This window comes from Lycium ferocissimum, chromosome 7, assembly GCF_029784015.1.
Source record: "Lycium ferocissimum isolate CSIRO_LF1 chromosome 7, AGI_CSIRO_Lferr_CH_V1, whole genome shotgun sequence".
In the NCBI taxonomy this organism is placed as follows: domain Eukaryota; kingdom Viridiplantae; phylum Streptophyta; class Magnoliopsida; order Solanales; family Solanaceae; genus Lycium; species Lycium ferocissimum.
Genome location: NC_081348.1, coordinates 31081068 through 31099537, shown reverse-complemented (window position 1 = coordinate 31099537; position 18470 = coordinate 31081068). Strand labels below are relative to the sequence as shown.

General features: G+C 33.1%; 2 protein-coding genes across 2 annotated transcripts; one reads left to right on the top strand and one right to left on the bottom strand.

The window, feature by feature from the left end:
- Positions 1-4237: 4237 nt before the first annotated feature.
- On the top strand, positions 4238-10256 carry LOC132064343 (probable protein disulfide-isomerase A6). The gene is made up of 11 exons (XM_059457296.1): positions 4238-4477; positions 5185-5269; positions 6240-6337; positions 6444-6499; positions 7609-7726; positions 7874-7901; positions 7990-8081; positions 8907-9063; positions 9148-9272; positions 9468-9567; positions 9929-10256. Exons 1-11 carry the CDS (start codon positions 4323-4325, stop codon positions 9992-9994), a joined length of 1080 nt encoding a protein of 359 aa, XP_059313279.1. The 5' UTR covers positions 4238-4322; the 3' UTR covers positions 9995-10256.
- Positions 10257-16387: 6131 nt separating this feature from the next.
- Positions 16388-17750, bottom strand: LOC132064342 (uncharacterized). Its single transcript, XM_059457295.1, has one exon. It carries the CDS (start codon positions 17711-17713, stop codon positions 16601-16603), a length of 1113 nt encoding a protein of 370 aa, XP_059313278.1. The 5' UTR covers positions 17714-17750; the 3' UTR covers positions 16388-16600.
- Positions 17751-18470: the final 720 nt, after the last annotated feature.

The window sequence follows — 18470 nt, the reverse complement described above, 5'->3', positions numbered from 1 at the left end:
TGAAGGAAGGACGCTTTCAGAAGTGAGGGAACACATTCATAAACACGACTTTGTCAACTGCTTTTGATAGGAAGGTACTTGCATTGAGAACAATTTCATACTTCAAAAAAGAACGATTTCATATTCCAAAACTAACTAACGATTTTTCTCTCATAATCACTCCCTCCATCACATTTTAATGCCATAAAAATAATAAATATAAAGTATTAGTTATTAAGTTATCCCTATTTAATAAAAGTATGTTGATTATTTTCTCTTAAAACTAGATGATGAAAGCCCGTGCTAACACAAAAAATAGTACCATACTTTTTTTTTTAGTCTGTCTAAAAAAGAATGATATATTTTTATGTTTTGAAATCATTTAACTTGAAACTTCCCTTTTTACCTTTAATGAAATGATTTAAATCCGCACAAATACCTATGACTTGTTTTAGACCACAAGTTTCAAAGATCTTTCATTTCATAACCAACTACTTTTTTACGCCACGTGGACATATGTCATAGTACTGAATATTTATTTCTTCTCATGTATAGACGTATGCACTTCAATTTTAATTCTCCGACACATTTATTTCCTCCGTGTACTTATACTTGTTAATTTTTGACTTTTCAAGTTCTTTAAGAATTAATAAATGAAGTACTCCTCTCGTCCCATATTACTTGGCCACATTACTAAACTATTTTTTTATCCCAGGTGGATATATATCATAGTACTGAATATTTATTCTCTCCTCATGTATACACTTATGCACTTCAATTTTAATTCTTCGACGCCATATTTATTTCCTCTGTGCACTTTTACTTGTTACTTTTGACTTTTCACTATGTCACATAAATTAGAACAGAGAGAGTACCTTTTAGTAATATAATTATGGAATTTTTTTATTATAGAAAGTATTATAATTCAATTAATTGAAAATATCAATAAACTATTTTACTTAGTCTGCTTCTCCATATATGACTTTCCTCCCTTGGTTCTCCAATTGAAAGATTTGAAATACACCTTCTCTTACCGAATTTCATTGTGTGAGATGTTTGTGTCTAAAATTAGTGCATTTTTATCCTTACCCAAAGGTATAAGTTTTAAATCTTTTGGTTTTATGACTTCTTAGCGATTTTTGTGTTCAATTTAAATCGTTATTTCTTTTTTTTCCTGAATTTCTCTTCTTTAAATTTTCTCTAAGCGTACCTTTACCATTTTCTGAACTTATTATCATTCTTTAAATGTCCTATTTTTTTTCCAATTGTCTCCTATCTTTTAAACTATTAGGGAATTTGTCTATTACAAATTAAAAACTTTATCCTAATAAAATATTTGGATCCTATCATTGTAAAAATATTGAAGCACACTACTAATCATTTCAATTTTTCATATTACTATTATGGGCCAAATTCATTATATTTTTCACAAATTGTTGAAAGAAAAAATTCCATCTTTCAAAATAAATATGTTGTACCGTTTATAAGATATTAGGTTTGTAAGATATTTTGTTTTTAATGAAACATTTATTAAGTCATATAAAGGTAAATTGATTCCTCATTTGCTCTAGAAGTTGATCAAATTGACATAAAAAATTAACCTTAAAATAAAATTTGATAAGCAAATATTTGAAATTGGTAAATTAGTGAGGTGATTCTTGTCATTAACATGATTGAGATGTTGGATAGGGTGTAAGACAATTTTCTTCATTATAGCTCGCTATTTAATTTAGTTTTAAAAAAGGGAATTTGTCTATTACAAATTAAAAACTTAAAAAATGGAAGAAATTGCACGAATTGTCCTTCAAATGGGCTGGTATTTAATTTTTGCCTTTAGCAATTAATTTTAGGAATAATTTCAATAATATAAAATCCAACATAAAATATTATATCCACATAATTATCTTTTTAATTTACATATGTATAGCTAACTTTTTTTACAATAGTGTTTATACACACGATATATAACATTATACACTTACTGAAAATAATGCGTCGATCTTATATAAAAGTGTATAATAATGTATAAAAGGGTCATTTTGGGTAATATTAAAAATATGAGTCATTTCGAGTAAATATTTTTTCCAAATAGACATAGACTGTTATTTGTCCTAAATTTTATGGCTAGTGGCCATAAGTTTTTAATAGTACAGAACATAATTTGTGAGATATTATGATGCAGAAATATAAATTTATACCCCATAATTTTTTTTTGAGGGGGCAAAAATTAAACAGCAACACAAAATAAGGGCCTAAGTGATAATGAGCCTAAAAAATGTGAGGGATTTTTAGAGGGAGGCAGTTTTGGTAGGACCGCAGCATACATGTGGATCAAATTGTAAGCTTAAAAGACAAAGTTAATAATTTAAAAACAATCGGTGGATCACAATTTCATATCACATTATTCTAGAGTTGTGTCTGTGCATGGAGCAATGGGTTGAACACTTAAAAAGGTAAAACATGTGGGTCCCCTTTTCTATTGCTTTCCTATGTATGTGTGTACTATACTCGTCAGATGTGTATGAATTTTTTTTTTTTTTGTTTGTGGTTGACAAGGATACCACTTATGCTTCTATAATAGGTAAAATATCATGATTTTTTAAATATTAGGAATATACTTGATAATAATTTTCAATATTAATCTTGAATTCCTACCCTCTGTTCCGGATGGTTGTTTCCCGTGGTTCATTAATATACAGTATGGTGTTGTATTTTATTGTACTGTATTAATGAACACAATATTTGAATAGATTGTATCGTTTATTGTGGTTTAATAACATTTATATTATTTGGTTTTACTGTATAGTACTGTATAATAACTTGTAAGTTTACTAAAACACCCTTAACTCTTAATTAGAAACTAGTTTATATATATTAATAAAACTGAGGTAAAGAATAAATAGGAGCTTTAAAAAATAAGTAGGTATTAAGTGGGGGTGGTAGAGGGGTAGGTGGTGTGAGGTGGGTGGTTGTGGGATGAGGGTGGGGGTAGTGAGTGGTAAGGTGGGGGTGAGTTGTTGTGAGGTGGGATTGTGCGATGGTGAGGGGTAGTGGGGGTGGATGGTAGGGCAGGGGTAGGGTGAGGGGTGAGTGGCGGGGAGTAGTGGGTAGTGGTTGGGGTGGTGGGGGTGGGGTGGGGGTGAGTGGTAGGGTTGGGGGTAGGGGTGGGGTGGATGGTAGAGGGTGGGTATAATGGAGAAATGAAATACGTAACCACTTAAAAAATCACTAGATCCGTATTACAAAATTGAGACTTTTCATGGTTATATAACTATCGATGAACCACGTGTTTACAACACCATACCACATAATTTTAAGAATCAATAGAAATAAATATGGTTTCATAAAACCATACATTAATGAATGGCCACTTAAAAACCACCATCCAAACAAAAATAGGTGTGCTTAATTTCCGTGATATATAAGCTGGAATATCCCAGCACTAATTTTGGTAGTGCTAGGATATCCCAGCTTATACCATGTACTAAATGACCCCTTTAAAGTATTATTTTGAGCTAACGTGATTACTATTAATTTGACGAGTGCGTAGTTGGTGCATTGCAATGTTATTTTAACACGTGTTGGAGTACTTATAATATAGACGTTCGGCAGTTTGGCATATTAAACCAAGGCCATCATCAACGTGTCGTCGCCTTATTTGTTAGAACATGTCATAGATAAAGCAGAGTCATTCGTCAAAACTCAAAATGTAATCTCCTTGTTTTCTTGTCTATTCAGATTTTAATTGTCATTTGTCAATTCTCACATACTCCTATTTTCCGCTTTGCTTCGTGAGCTCAATTTCATAATTGATAAAATTAAATCTCTAAAAATGAGTATTTAAACGTTGTTACCAGTGTCCCACTCAATTATCATATTTTAAAGACATCGATTTATACAAATAATATTCGTACGAGGTCTAATTTTTTTTTTTTTTTTAACAAAGAAATTAACTAACACATAAGATTTGCCTTAGTTATTACTATTTGGCAACATTTTTACATCATACTTCTACATCTTTACATTTCAACCAAAAAAAAAAAAAAAGAAGCATCTTTACATCATAATGTTTATGATTTTCTCAACAAAAGAAAAAAACTGATAGCTAAAATTTGCTTGTAGATTACGAAATACAGGAAAAGCTCATTTTAAGCGAAAGCAAAGGCAAAAGATATATATACAGTAGGAGTATATACTATTGAAAATAGAAAAACACGTACCAAAACGTTTTCTATATATAAATACTAAAAGGAGCCATTAGTCACTCTATTGTTTCTTCCCCTGCTTTTGAAAAAAAAAAACTCACAAAGTAAGAAGAAAAGAACTTGCAAGCTAGTAAAAAAATGGCGAGATCACGGATCTGTAGCGCATTAGCAATTTTAGCTCTGTTTTTGTTCTCTTCAGTTTTGGCAGATGACGTCGTCGTTTTGACCGAAGAAAACTTCGAGAAGGAGATCGGTCAAGATCGCGCTGCTCTCGTTGAGTTCTACGCTCCTTGGTTCGTAACAGTCTCTCTGATTTTTTACTTTAATCAATTGTGCAGATATATTATCTTCTTTTCATTTAGAATTTGCAATTATTTTGTGAATGCTTAATCTGTTGAGAAAGTGTTGATTGTGTGTTTCAGTAATTAGATCTGAGATAGCTTGATCTGGATTTATTTTGAAATAGCTGAACTTTAGTTATTGCTTTCTAATATAATCAATATTTGATTAATCTGATAGTTTCATAGAGCTGTTTAAGTTCCTTTGATATTATGCGTTAATATTCTCGTTTCCTGAGGCTTTTAGATGTTCGATTTATTGATGATTGGATATAAGGATGTGTTATTTGCTACTGTAACTACAAATACTAGTATTGCAAAATACTGAGCCTAAACTAATATCTTTTGAGTGTATATGAGATTGATTTTTTTGTTTTCAACACAGAGTGTATTTTTTATTGAAAAAGAAAAGAAACAAAAGTGTGTATAAATTCAATACATGGTACAGTTTCGAACGAAGAAGTTCTACTAGAATCAGAGAGCAATATAATAGATTGTTCTGAGTATAGTATCATATGTGTGCAAATCTTGCTTTTGTATATGGAGTTTTTTTTTTTAAGTGACTGAGATGTGTGAGTGATAAAAACGTAAGGATGTTGTGAGATTGAATATTTCTAGGATGTGACGTGGACTAATTGGGTTCATATATGGGCCATGGGCAGGTGTGGACACTGTAAAAAGCTTGCTCCCGAGTATGAAAAGCTCGGTGCAAGTTTCAAGAAGGCGAAATCTGTTGTGATCGCAAAGGTTAGTTCTTTTAAATATGATATGTCCTCTTAGCTTTTCATTGTGCTAGAATTATATGTAATGGAGTTCTTTTGGCGGCTGAGGCTGTAAAAGTATTTCCTCTGGTTGTGTTTTTTGCCTCAATGTATCATACTTCTATTTCCTTGAAGGACTTGATAAATCCCTCCTATGTTTCCCGCTCCTGCATTTTGTTTTGCGGAGAACTTTGAGCAACTTAACCAAGTAGATAATTGTGATTCGTGCCTGATCCCAGTTGATTATTTGATTTTATCTGATGGGAATGTAGTGAAGCAAAGAGAAAATGTCCCATACCTGTTTCACCAAAAAGAAAGGCTATGCTGATTGGTTTCACATGGTGATGTAGTTTAGGAAAGTTCTTTCGGATAGTGATTATTTGGTGAAGGAAACACTTTATTTGACAAATTTAAACTTGAATGTTGTTATTCAGGTTTAGTTGGACAGAACATTGGGCTCATTTATTTATTTACCTGTATTAGCATAGGGAATTTTTATTTGTAAGTCAATATTCTGAAGAGTTTGTTTCACCTAATTTAATGGTGCTTTTCTTCTCTTTTATTATAAGTTGGTATACGGATAAAATAATAGGCTGCATGACATAATCTGATGGTTCAATGTAGCTACTGTAAGTCTGTAACTAGGCAACAATAGTGTAAATCATCCATCATTTTATTTTATTGTTTGCAACATACACTGATAATACCCGGTAACTATTGGGTTCCTTCTATAAAATATCTTCAGCCTATTTGCCAGAATTTTCATTTATCTGAAAAGCCAATCATGATGAAAACGATATTTTGACCAAATCATAACATACAGTTTTTGTCATTTCCTTTTTTGTTTAGCTTGGACAAATACTTAGTTGCTTTTCAGTTAATTTTTCTTCCTTTTCTATTTTCGTTTTTGTAAGTTTTATGTAAGACTGATAGTTCTTAGAAACAATTCTCTGTAGGTTGATTGTGATGAACATAAGAGTGTTTGCAGCAAATATGGGGTTCAAGGGTACCCCACTATCCAATGGTTTCCAAAGGGATCACTGGAGCCAAAAAAGTATGTTCATTTATTCTTTTGTTCTTGCCTAATCAACTTTTGATGATTCTGGTTGCGTTGTTCTTTGTGATTTTTTTCCTCCTCCTTACAATTTTCCATATTGCAGATACGAAGGTGCTCGATCTGCTGAAGCCCTTGCCGAGTTTGTGAACAGTGAAGGAGGTATTAAACTCGCCTTTGCAACTTGAGTTTATACCAGTAATTAGAGGATTGTGTATGCAAGTATGTGGCGACTTTTATTGTATTTAGTGTCTCTCAGTGTTTTTTCCCCCTCCCTATTTAGACTCAAATTCAGGATAAGATATTCCATTACTTATGTTGACATTCTGTCATGGATCTATCTCAGTTTTATTTTTAGGTTCCAATTCTCTTTTATTTCCTTGATTTCTGTGCTGCTAAGGACCCTTATTGATGAATGGCAGGGCAAGTTAAAGAAATAAATTGACACCTTTATATTTGTAGTCTTAATCTCTCCCCGTCTCTCTGAATGTAGTGAAGCTCCTTTCTTCCAGGTCAACTTTCCTTATAGCCATATCCGATTATTTACTTTTAGAGTATATATGCTATTGATCCAAGAGCATTGGTTACTTGGGAAATTCATATTTTGTAACGAAAATCTGTCCATCACCTCCCTCAGTTCAGAAAAGGAGAGGGGAAGTGGGGTTTACTGGTGAGTTTGCGAATTGTTCTTAGAATGTGACAGACGCTTTGCAGTGTGCTCCAGATGGTCAATGTCAATTAACCTAGAAGATGGTCTAAGGGATTCACGTAATTTGTTTGAGACTCTTTTCTGAATTGTTTGTGTTTCCTTTATTTAATTAATTAATGGGTTTTAATGTGCAACTTTGAAATAAACTACGGTTTCTATTGTTAGAGCTTGAAACAAGAATAGGTTTTCAAGTCTAGTGTTATACTTCAGAACTGTGTCTTACTGCTTGTAACTTAAGTTTCATTGGTGATACGCACACAATGGAGCTCTGAGTTATTATAGAAGGGAAGCATGCATGGTACTATATTTACTTAAAATGTCAATTTTTTCTATGATGAACTTCCGGGGAAATTTTTTTATGCTCATTTTACAATCCTAGAGGATTGCTTTATTTTTAATGGATTTTACTTGATGATGAGGAGGAATGATGGTAGACATGAAGTATTTTGATGATATGGTTATGTTTTAATTTTGAGAAAAAATGTTTAAGGCAAATGTTTCCAGACCTTCAGATGGATTATATCAAATATGCAATTCTGACACTTTTGTTATCATATTTTAGGGACTAATGTGAAGATTGCCTCAATCCCATCAAGCGTTGTGGTGCTATCTTCAGATAACTTTGATGAAATTGTGCTGGATGAGACCAAGGATGTATTGGTTGAATTTTATGCACCATGGTAAAATTTTATGATTATCTGCTTGAGAATTAAGTAAACCTTTAATAGACTAGAGGTGCTAGGAGTTCCATATAGCTGGCTCTGAGATCAGTATGCCAAGGATCTTTTTTCTATCGGCGTCTCTGATTTATGCTTTACTTTGTGTAGGTGTGGTCATTGCAAAAGCCTTGCTCCTGTAAGTGCATTACTGTCTTATGTTGAAACTTCTTAGGGCTAAGTTAGTATGTGAACAAATCTGAATTCCGATCTGTTTATGAATGCAGATTTATGAAAAGGTAGCTGCAGCTTTCAGACAAGAGGAAGATGTTGTTATTGCAAATCTTGACGCCGATAATCACAAGGATCTTGCAGAGAAGTAAGCTCTACTTGCTAACTACTGTCACAGGAGTGCTATTTGCGCTCCTTAAATTTTCACCAGCTCCAGCTTATTGAAATGTCAAACTTTGTGTGTATGAACTTAAAGAATAACTTCATCGATCTACCATCCACTGCGAATTCTTCAAAATACTCCAACTACCTGGTCCCTCATTATATTTTCATTAGTACAACAATTTGTGCCTAATATTAGAATATAATCATACCTAACCTACTTCCAGTTCAAAAAACTCGTAGCCAACCTACTTATCCCAAAAGGAGTATATTGAAGATGCAACAGTTTGGATTTATTTTTGGGTGTGATTTAGATGATGGACAAAATATATCAGGAAATATGAGTTGGTAGTTACCCTGGCAGCATCTGGCCAGGGAAAGAAAATATGGCCGCCCAATAGCATACACCAAGCATTTCTCAAGCCATATTAAGTCTTGTAGTAGAAGTTAACTTCCAAAAGCTAATAACTAAGGAATAGAAAGAGAGACAGAGGTGACAAGACAAATCATTGCATATTTTCAAAGTCTTGTGTTTTTCTTTTTTTCCTTAGGAACGGTAGTTTGGTCCATTCCTCGTTTGTGAGTTTCGAAAGTATGTTAGCTGTGGAAGTAGTTTGTCCCCAATTTTACATTCCCTCAGTACCAGGAAATATGTTTCTCTCTTTCGAATGCACCCTTTTCTGTTAATGTTTTGGTGCCTCTATCCAGCTAAACAAAGTCTTCCTTTCCGTTTGTTCTTGATCTCTCTTGAACACGGGCACGTCCTTGCATGCACATGAACACCAGAGTAATGTAAAATTGTGCTATCCAGGTATGGTGTAAGTGGCTATCCTACGCTGAAATTCTTCCCAAAGGGGAACAAAGCTGGTGAAGATTATGAAGGTGGCCGAGACTTAGATGACTTTGTCAACTTTATCAATGAGAAGTGTGGCACCAGCCGTGATTCAAAAGGACAATTTACTTCAAAGGTTAGTAACAGCTGAATAAAGAGGTGAATTACAACATTATTTTGTCCTTGCCTTTTGACTTTCCTTTGTACCCTGTGGAAATAGGCGGGTATTGTTGAATCCCTGGATACATTGGTAAAGGAGTTTGTGAGTGCCACAAACGAGGAGAAAAAAACTGTATTTAGCAAGATAGAAGAGGAAGCTGGAAAGCTGAAGGGTTCTGCTGCAAGGTAGGATTATATTGAAATGTATATTTGTCATGGGTTTATCTTATATTTTGGAAGTATTGCATGGCTCTTGTTATATTGTTATGTTACTTGAGTAGCAAACAGGAAGAACTGAGTTCTGCACCTGGGCCTAGTTGCCTTTGGAAAACATTTTTGTTTGTGCCTTATTCGCATTTCCTTTGTAAATCATCTTTCTAGATATGGCAAGATTTACCTAAAGGCTGCCAAGAGTTCAATGGAAAAAGGAGCTGATTATGCCAACAATGAGATTCAGCGGTTAGAGCGCATGCTTGCCAAGGTATAACTGAACTTCCCTCTTCTGCATGTTCTTTATCCATGATAAATATGTGTAGCAGCTAGCTCTATCCTCCCAAATGTGACCTCATAATGTCAACTTCTCAAACATCCCCTCTCTGCTCTCTCAAACATCCCCTCTCTGCTCTATCTCCGTTTTCCTGTGTTCCACACAATTTGATCACTTGGCATGAGTTGGGTGTTGCGCCTATCTCCTGTCAATAATCCACCTGATGCAAAGCTTAGAACTGTTTTATTTGATAAATTTCCAGTACTTACCTACTTGCATGGAGGAAATTTTGAAGTTCCTGCTTTTAGCTGTTTAACAGAAGCTGATTTCTCTTTGGTGCGTTTTACCTCTACAGTCAATCAGCCCAGCTAAGGCTGATGAGTTCACCCTCAAGAAGAACATCTTGGCGACATTTGCATGAAGTCCTTGCTAGTGTTGCAGCTTGTGATACCTCCTGGCTAGGTATCACCCGAGTTTTGCCCAAGGTCGAGAATTGCATTATCTGGTTAATCTTCTGTTGAACTCTCTTGTACTGGGAAGTATTGGACACCACAGATCTATTTAGGCATTTTGTTTAGAGCAGCAGCTATATCAACTTTTAGACATTTTGTCAGTTATGATTATCAGCTTGTTTTGACAAATAATTAGTAAAGCATTATCATCACGACACGTTTATCTTCTAACTTCTGCTTTACTGATTAGTCACTCCACTGTCTGCATTATTGTTATTGGATCTAGAGGGGCTTAAATGAAGTGACATGGCCAGTGAGAATACATACGGTCGATCCAAACTTAGGCCCGGTTTGGACATACAATTTGGATATGTAAAGTTGTATTTTCTAGACATAAAAATCTCACAAATTGTGAAAACTATCAAAATATTCTCAATTCTTATACAATCTTACCAAATGAGCAAATCATAGTTTATAACAAAATTAGTACACTACTAGAAGGTTTTTCTAAAAAATGCAACATCAATTAATCAAATTTTACTTTAATAAAATAGAAAATTTAACATGAATAGTAATGTAACTACTATTTAATATAATCTTTCCACATAAATTAAAGGTTGGTAGACATAAATAAAGGTTGGTGGAAGTTAATGAGATTGGTAAATGATTGATCGGGGTAATTGTTAAAAATATTTATCAACTTATGGGTCTTTTTTTACAAAATATTAACTTACGGGTTAAATTTTGTGTTTATCAAATCCCAAACCATGCTTTTTGGATAATTTGGGTTCAAACCATGGTTTCAAATCAAGTTTCAAACCATGGTCGAAATTGATGATAAACGCCTTTTGAAATACATTTTGAAAATTGATGGCCAAACGCCTACTTAGCTTGTGATTGAGGCATAGTAGTTGTAATAACCATTACAGGGTTATAACCTTTTCTTGTTTCTGCACTATGATATGCAGAAAACTCAGATTATCATTATGATTCTAGTCTGGGGAGGGTTCTGATAAAAAGCATATACAATATGCAGTAAAGATAGTGTAATTTTTCAGAGAAGTATTTTCTTGAATAATAATATTAGAAAACAGTAATTTGCGAATTTATATAAATACTTTATCAAGGCATTTGGAATAATTATTGACCAAGTCAAAGTCTGGCTATGGTATAAACGTTAAAGAGCACATGATTAACTTCATTAAATTAAACTTTGAATGGTAAAAGATTTAGAATAAAAACTAGAAACACTCTTTAACAACTGAACACACCCAATTTTTAAACGCACCATAGATCCAAGTGGAGCTAGCAGACAGACAACCTCCACCAAGATCAGAATGAAGAATGTGATTTCTTGGATCCTTTGGTGTGTCGACTGAGAACTGTTCTGGGTGATGCTGCTACTTGAACGGAAAAATATTATTCACACACTATGTTTACAATAACTCAATGAGTATATACATGTTTTAGTATACAAAATATTATCACTTAACCGTAATAAACTGATATTTTCATTTAATTTACTAGTTAATCATAGTAAATTAATGTGCTTTAGTGTGATATCAAGTTTGAGCCAATAAGTCTTTTCTGCTTGTCTCTTAGCTTGGTGGGTCACAAAAAATACGAGGACAAAAACACAAAATTCATCAACAGATCTATTAGTACTAGCCGACAGCTTTCACTAATTGGCTCCAGATTTCTTTTCGAACTTTTCAGTTTCATGTGAGTTCTCACTCACTCTCCACCATAGACGCTGCAACCAGACAAAAAATATATGGTTTCACCGTTCTCGTTTCGTTTTATTAATCTTCTAAGGATAAGATAAGAAAATGATGTAAGAATTCACAGTTTATTTCTATCATTATGCAGTGCATATTCTAAACATATTCTTCTTATGTATATATGGGAGTTTTATTTATTTATAAGTAGAATAAAATTTAAATAACAAAATGATGCACACCTTTATTTTGGCCTCTTATATAAAGCTGTTCAATTTAGAACTACAAGTCTACAAGTTACGTGTTATTGGATTTGGAGTACCCATAACAAGTCAAACTGCCTAATTGCTAGAGTTTTCTGTTTGGTATTGCAGCAAAGCTTTAAAGTTTGTCTACATTTCTTTTCCTTTTTTGTGTATCGAAGAAATTTCTAATGAGCTGCTCATCCGACTCGAATTGATGCACAATTTTGAAACTCCAGAGAGTGAGGCATACTTCTACCCTTCTCCCAACTTAAATACTAGGCTTTATTTATAGCAGAGTTTAAAATCGTAACGCGTGTGCACCTAACTCACACATACGCATGAGGTAGATTTATATAATTAAGATTTAAAACCATAACGAACAGTGTAAATTGAGAAGAGAACAAAAATTAAACAGGACAATTCAATCACACAATCAAGCTGTAGGCCCTTTATGCCAGATTTTTCCAGCTAATTTCTGGTCAGTTACTCAGGCAAAGAAATCAAAAGATCAGTTGGAAACCTAAGTAAAACTGGCACTTTTATCTGATACATGAATCTATCAGATAATCAGAAGGCAGTTCCAAATTTATATACCTAGTTTTCTTCAAGAAACAAGCACCCCTTTTTATTTAAAAAATAATAATACATACATCATCAAAGGACTTGCATTTACACTAAAACATAGAAAGAGTATATCAGGTGATTTATAGATGGTGGTTCGTCTTCTAATGGTCCCCAAAACAGTTCTGTACTAATCCATACAAAGGATACTATGTAAAATCATGATTAGTATTACATCCAGGGACCATATGTAATATAATATGACAAGTACTATGCTCCATCAACTATATATCATCTCTATTCACCGACATATAGATAACTCAAGGATAAGATTTTGAGTAGATATTCTAATATACTTCATCTGATATTATCTCTTAGTTTTTGTTTTTGAACTATAAAGGACTCATTGATGGGTTTATGATCAACTGACACCTTACAACAAATTCAAATGTAAATTTGGGTCTAGGTAAAAGAAAAGAACCATGGCTATTTAAACAAACAAATCCAAAAGAACCCTCCCGAGAGAGCGGAGTCGGGGATTCGAAAGGCTGTGGGTTCGGGGTTACAGTGTAAAAGTTTCTTGGGTTTTAAATTAATAGTAATTTATACATATTCGATAAAAATTTAATATAAATATATGATTGGACGAAAAAATCTGCTATTCTGCCCGTTTTCGAAGAAATTCATCATTATTCTAGCTTGAGCATTGAGCCGTAGAACTAACACGTCTATTTGGAAGTGGAATCAACAAATTTTACACAAACACTCTATGAGAATGTGCACCTATTGCAAAGTAAAATCGCAGTAGATCAACTGGATAGAAATCGACACATGCGCTGCTGGCAAGAGTGGGGGTAGAAATCACACAAGAAGAAAACTTCATGTCAATCCAAAATTTTTAGAAAGGAAATTAGATCTAATCTTGTCAAGTAAACTTATTCTATTTCTAAAGTAAGATTGAAGATTGAGAAATCCGATCAATCAGCCTTTAGCTAATGACTTCACCAAGCCTGTCCCAAATGCCGCACTTGGCAAGATACCGCTATTTTTTAAATTTTTTTTTTTTTTAATAATTATTATTATTATTATTATTATATATGAGGACCGAGTAAGCAAAAAGAAGACAATTAAATCCACACATCTTATGTGATAGACTCTCGCACATATCACTAGACTATAAGTTTCGATGTTGTAAGATAACGCTTTCTTGTGGGGGTAGCTTTTATATATTTTTTCTCTTGAGGAGTGGGCAGGAGAGAAAAAGTTACAAAAATTGTTAATGTAGTTGGATCATAATATTAAATGTTAAGTGGACGACATATCTGGTCAATAAATGCGAAAATGAACTATTATATGCTACGTTGACAGCATATATATCATTAGCCAAAGGCCATGTTAGTATGTTGCTTAATCTGAAACTATTATACGTCAACATCAAGGAACAAAGAGACCCTATGATAATATGAATTAACCAATGTTCACAATTTCTTTTAAAATTTCATCCAGATCTACTTTGTCCATATTTCAAGACTATAAATAAACTAAAATACTCCAATAAGATGAGACAAAAAGCTGCTTCTTCAATTCCCCCAAAGACCTTTTAAACGTCACTTTAGATTCAAAGAGGAAAATAAGCCCCAACTTAGGCCATTATACATCACACATCGTAACAGCCTTATTTTTCTGTTTCACTTTCGAATGTTTTTTTTATCGTTCCTTTTTATAAAAAGAAAAGTGGGAGCCGGCTTATGAGGTAGACCAATTCCATCTATACTTCTTTTTAACCATTATATTTAGACCAATTTGCGCGCACTTGATTGATTCTACGGGTCACTTGCTACCTTTCACTACACATGTACCACTTCTATTCATCAAAGGCAACAAATGAAAAATACTTACCTGGTATTTTTGCTTCAATAAATTTGAACCCGAAACTTCATAGTTTTCAACCCACTGTTTACTGGAACACGTGCTTAAGTGACTATTCCACTCTATATTTGTTATTCCCTATGTTTTGTTCCCCTTGATACTTACTACTCCATACGTTCCAATTATTGTTAACCTACTTTCTTTTAATCAATTTTAAAAGGATGGGTATCCTTTCTGAACTTTGGAATCAATTTAATATTTCATTCTAAAACAAGTATCGGGTAACTTTGAGACCAGTCATCTTAATCACTAGAGTGCATATGCTAAACAAGGCTGGCCCTCAGAAGATACAGCCAAGAACAGCTCAGGCTTCTGATTATATGGTTGACAAAAGGCAACAGTGTCCCTTTTTTGCAATTGTGGCCTTGTGGGTCTGGGTTTGGTGTGGTGTATAGGGGCCTTCTCTACTATACCTGCCAAAGGGCTCTGTTCCATGACCATGTGCGTCAAATCATCAAAGGTTTTTAAGAAAATATCGAATATAAGCACTGTGTTTTTACCATGTAAAATAATGCAAATTCCTTCATGGGTATATCTAATGTCCAATCATTTCCTATAGACATTACACTTACCCAAAAAGATTATTGTAGCCTGCGTTCCAATAAGATCTCATTATTAACACAACAACGAAAATAAAAGTAAATCAAGTACGGGATTACATTCTGTTCATTAAAACTGCCATTTAATCTCATACCCCATAAATTCCTTTTTTGCACTTCCTCCCTTTTTGAGAGGCTAGGCTGAATCTCTTCTTTCTACGGTAAAAAGTTATTTACCCCAACCGAATAAATACATGGTACCTATCTTCACATACATTAATTATCAGAAAATTATATTCTAATCTATCGTTTAATTAACAAATATTCTCATTTTAATTTATTGTTTAAACAGGATAAATTTGTACTTCTTTCGTTTAATTTATGCGAACCTATTTCCTTATTACTCCATGCCAAAAAAAATATGACTCATTTTTATATTTAAAAACAATTCACTTCTACACAGTGATTTATAACTACACAAAATATATGACTCATTTAATACCACAAGTTTAAAAATCTTCATTTATTTCTTAAACTTGTGCTTTTAAATAAAACGAGTTTACATAAATTAAAATAGAGAGAATATGATTTAGTGTAAATATCGAAGACACATATGCCTTAACCGTGACACACCTCTTGTTAGGTTATTCATCAATGAGATTATAGTTTATAGTGTTAGTATGATTCAATGTAAACACAGATTATTTCATATTTTTATGAGAAAAGATAAATCTTCCTTCTTTTTTTTTTTTTTTTTTTTTTTTGTGTAAACACGAAGTCTAAAAGCATTACTCTCATCTCTCCTAAATAATAATATTCCATCTATCCCAATTTATGTAACACCATTTCATTTTTTATTTATCCCAAAAAAATATCACATTTCTTTATTTAGAAATAATTTAATTTTATGGGATGATTTACAGCCACACAAGACTTGTTTTGAATCACATATTTTAAAAGTCTTTCCTTTCTTTCTTAAACTCCGTGTCAAGTCAAATGATGCCACATAAATTGAGACGGCAGAGTTATATAATACAATATAATATAATAATAACATGGAAGAGAACAGAAAATTTGGGACAATATAAGCAAAATAAATACTTTGCAAAAGATCAAAAAATTAATTAAAACTAATCAGTATTCTTCGGATCTAATAAAGTGTAAAAGACAAACCTAGTCGAATAACAGGAAGGAGGATTCATGAAGAATATTTAATACCCAGTCCCCACTGCTTACCTAAGCAATTTGTATTCTACTGCTGCAACTTTCCATAACCAAAGATCAAATCAAGGAGAGTTCTAAAAGGTGTCTCTCTCTTCTTTGAGCGGAAAAAAGAAATGATCTCATGAAAGATCTAACAAGAGTTTCCATGAATGGCTAAACAAAATCCCATCATTAAGCATTTAGAGTGGATTTGCCATCAAATTAGTACATACACAAAGAAATAACAGAATAACATTAAAAAAAGAAAAGAAAAAACATTACCATAACAAGAAAAATCTATACAATCACTTAAAAATATCTCATCTCTGATGGATGATAGACAATAATAATAATAATAATGATTAGATATACAGATTTTTTTACCTTGAAGAAACAGGGTTCAAAGCTCTAGCAAAACCATTCATTGCTCCATAACTCTTTGAACTGAACCCTAAACATCCAAGTAAACCTTGCCTGTAGGGTAAAAATGTCTTTTTCCTCATTTCTTCAGATTGAGCTCTGTTTGTTGTGTAATGCAACTCATGTGGTGATGGTGGTACTCTTCTCTTCCCTATCCCACTTCCATTAACAAACTTCTTCTTCCCTTCTTTTGTATTATTATTATTCCCATTTTGTTTCCCTTTTGGGGTTGCAATTTTCTCAAGTTTTTTCTCTTTCACAGGTGAAAATGATATCCCACTCCAAAACTTGTGAGTATTGTTTCTTCCTTCACTTTTACTTCTATATAAAAACTCCTTTAAAAATACCCATCTTTTTGAACTTCTTCCTACTGAAGATGACCTTGATGAAGATCCAGATGGACACGGTGTCGTTTCATTCGATGCTTCATTTTCAACTTCATCATCTTGCTTTATAATTATCTCTTCATTTTTCTCCTTAACAACTACTTGCAATTCCTCTTCTTCTTCATATTCTTCTTGCCACTCATACGACGTAGTTCTAAGTGGTGACATGGATCTAGTCCTTCTTCTTAAAGATCTATCCCTTAACTTCAAATTATCTCTTCCTCGAAAACCTAATTTCTCATCTTCATCCTCATTTTCATCCAAATCAAGTAATGGTGCTAATACTTGTGGACGTTTAAGATGAGTTGACAACTTCATCGGACGGATCTTACCGTTTAAAAACAACTCATCAGCTGAGCTCATTGATCCATCTCCGTCACCACCGTCACCGTCACCAGTAAGTCTAGCAGAAAAATCGAAATCTTCAGAAGGAGATGAAATAATAGAAGTGGTGTTAGCAGCATTTTTTACACTAACAGTTGTTAAAACGAAGTGCATAGGACTAGCTGGAGCACTGTAATAGAACCCACTGTGTGGTTGATTACGACCTGGACTTGAAGGAGCACTAACGTATGGAGTTGAACATGAACTGTCAATATCGTCGGAAAACATGCCGGATTCCGCCGTGGAAACGGGTTCGGGTTCGGGTGTGGTGGTCGAGGAGTGATTTTTTTCGAGAGGTTTCATGATTTTTTTTGTGATGGGAATGAGGGGAGTGATGTGTGTGCATTAAAAATAAGAGAGAAGTCAAGGGGTATTTTCGGGAAGTGAGTAATGTTAGAGAATGACCTTAAATATTGAGATATATAACGACTATGCCACTATCAGTAGTGAGTCAGAAACTAGAGTACTGCTACGGTGTTATTTTTACATAATAATTGATTGATGGGATGTATTTTGGGAACATTTCACAATTTATCAACCATTGAGATCTAGAAAGTCAAACAGTTTAATTTTAAATGTAAGTTCGATGTAAATTTATTAAGTTTTTTAAATTAAATATATGCATATTAGAAAATTATGTAGTACTATAAGTTATACTCTCTCCATCTCATAATAAATGTTAGTTTAATAAAAAACACGCATATTAAGAAATTAATGATGAAGTGTAAAGTTTATCAAATTACTCTTATGTAAAAAAAAAAATATTCTCTCCGTCCTACAATAAATATCATCTTAGCCAAATTTTTTTGTCCCATAATAAGTATCACCTTAGGAAATCAATGCATATATTGACAAGTATTTTCCTACTTTGCCCTTAGACAAAAACTAACAAATTTATGTATTCAAGACAAAAAGCACATAAAAACTTGGTATTATTGAATTTCCAATGTTAAAAGGCTTACTTTTCATGCATGCTCTAATAAAAAAGAAAAAATAATTTATTTTTATTATATAGGGGTAGTTTAGTAAACTTTACATTGCATTATTGGTTTCTTAATAT

Excerpts from the sequence above, each read along its gene's own strand:
- LOC132064342 (XM_059457295.1), bottom strand. The coding sequence starts at position 17,713 with ATGAAACCTCTCGAAAAAAATCACTCCTCGACCACCACACCCGAACCC.
- LOC132064343 (XM_059457296.1), top strand. The coding sequence starts at position 4,323 with ATGGCGAGATCACGGATCTGTAGCGCATTAGCAATTTTAGCTCTGTTT. Across the intron at positions 7,902-7,989 it reads ATTGCAAAAGCCTTGCTCCT|ATTTATGAAAAGGTAGCTGC; the intron begins GTAAGTGCATTA and ends TTATGAATGCAG. Across the intron at positions 8,082-8,906 it reads CACAAGGATCTTGCAGAGAA|GTATGGTGTAAGTGGCTATC; the intron begins GTAAGCTCTACT and ends TGTGCTATCCAG.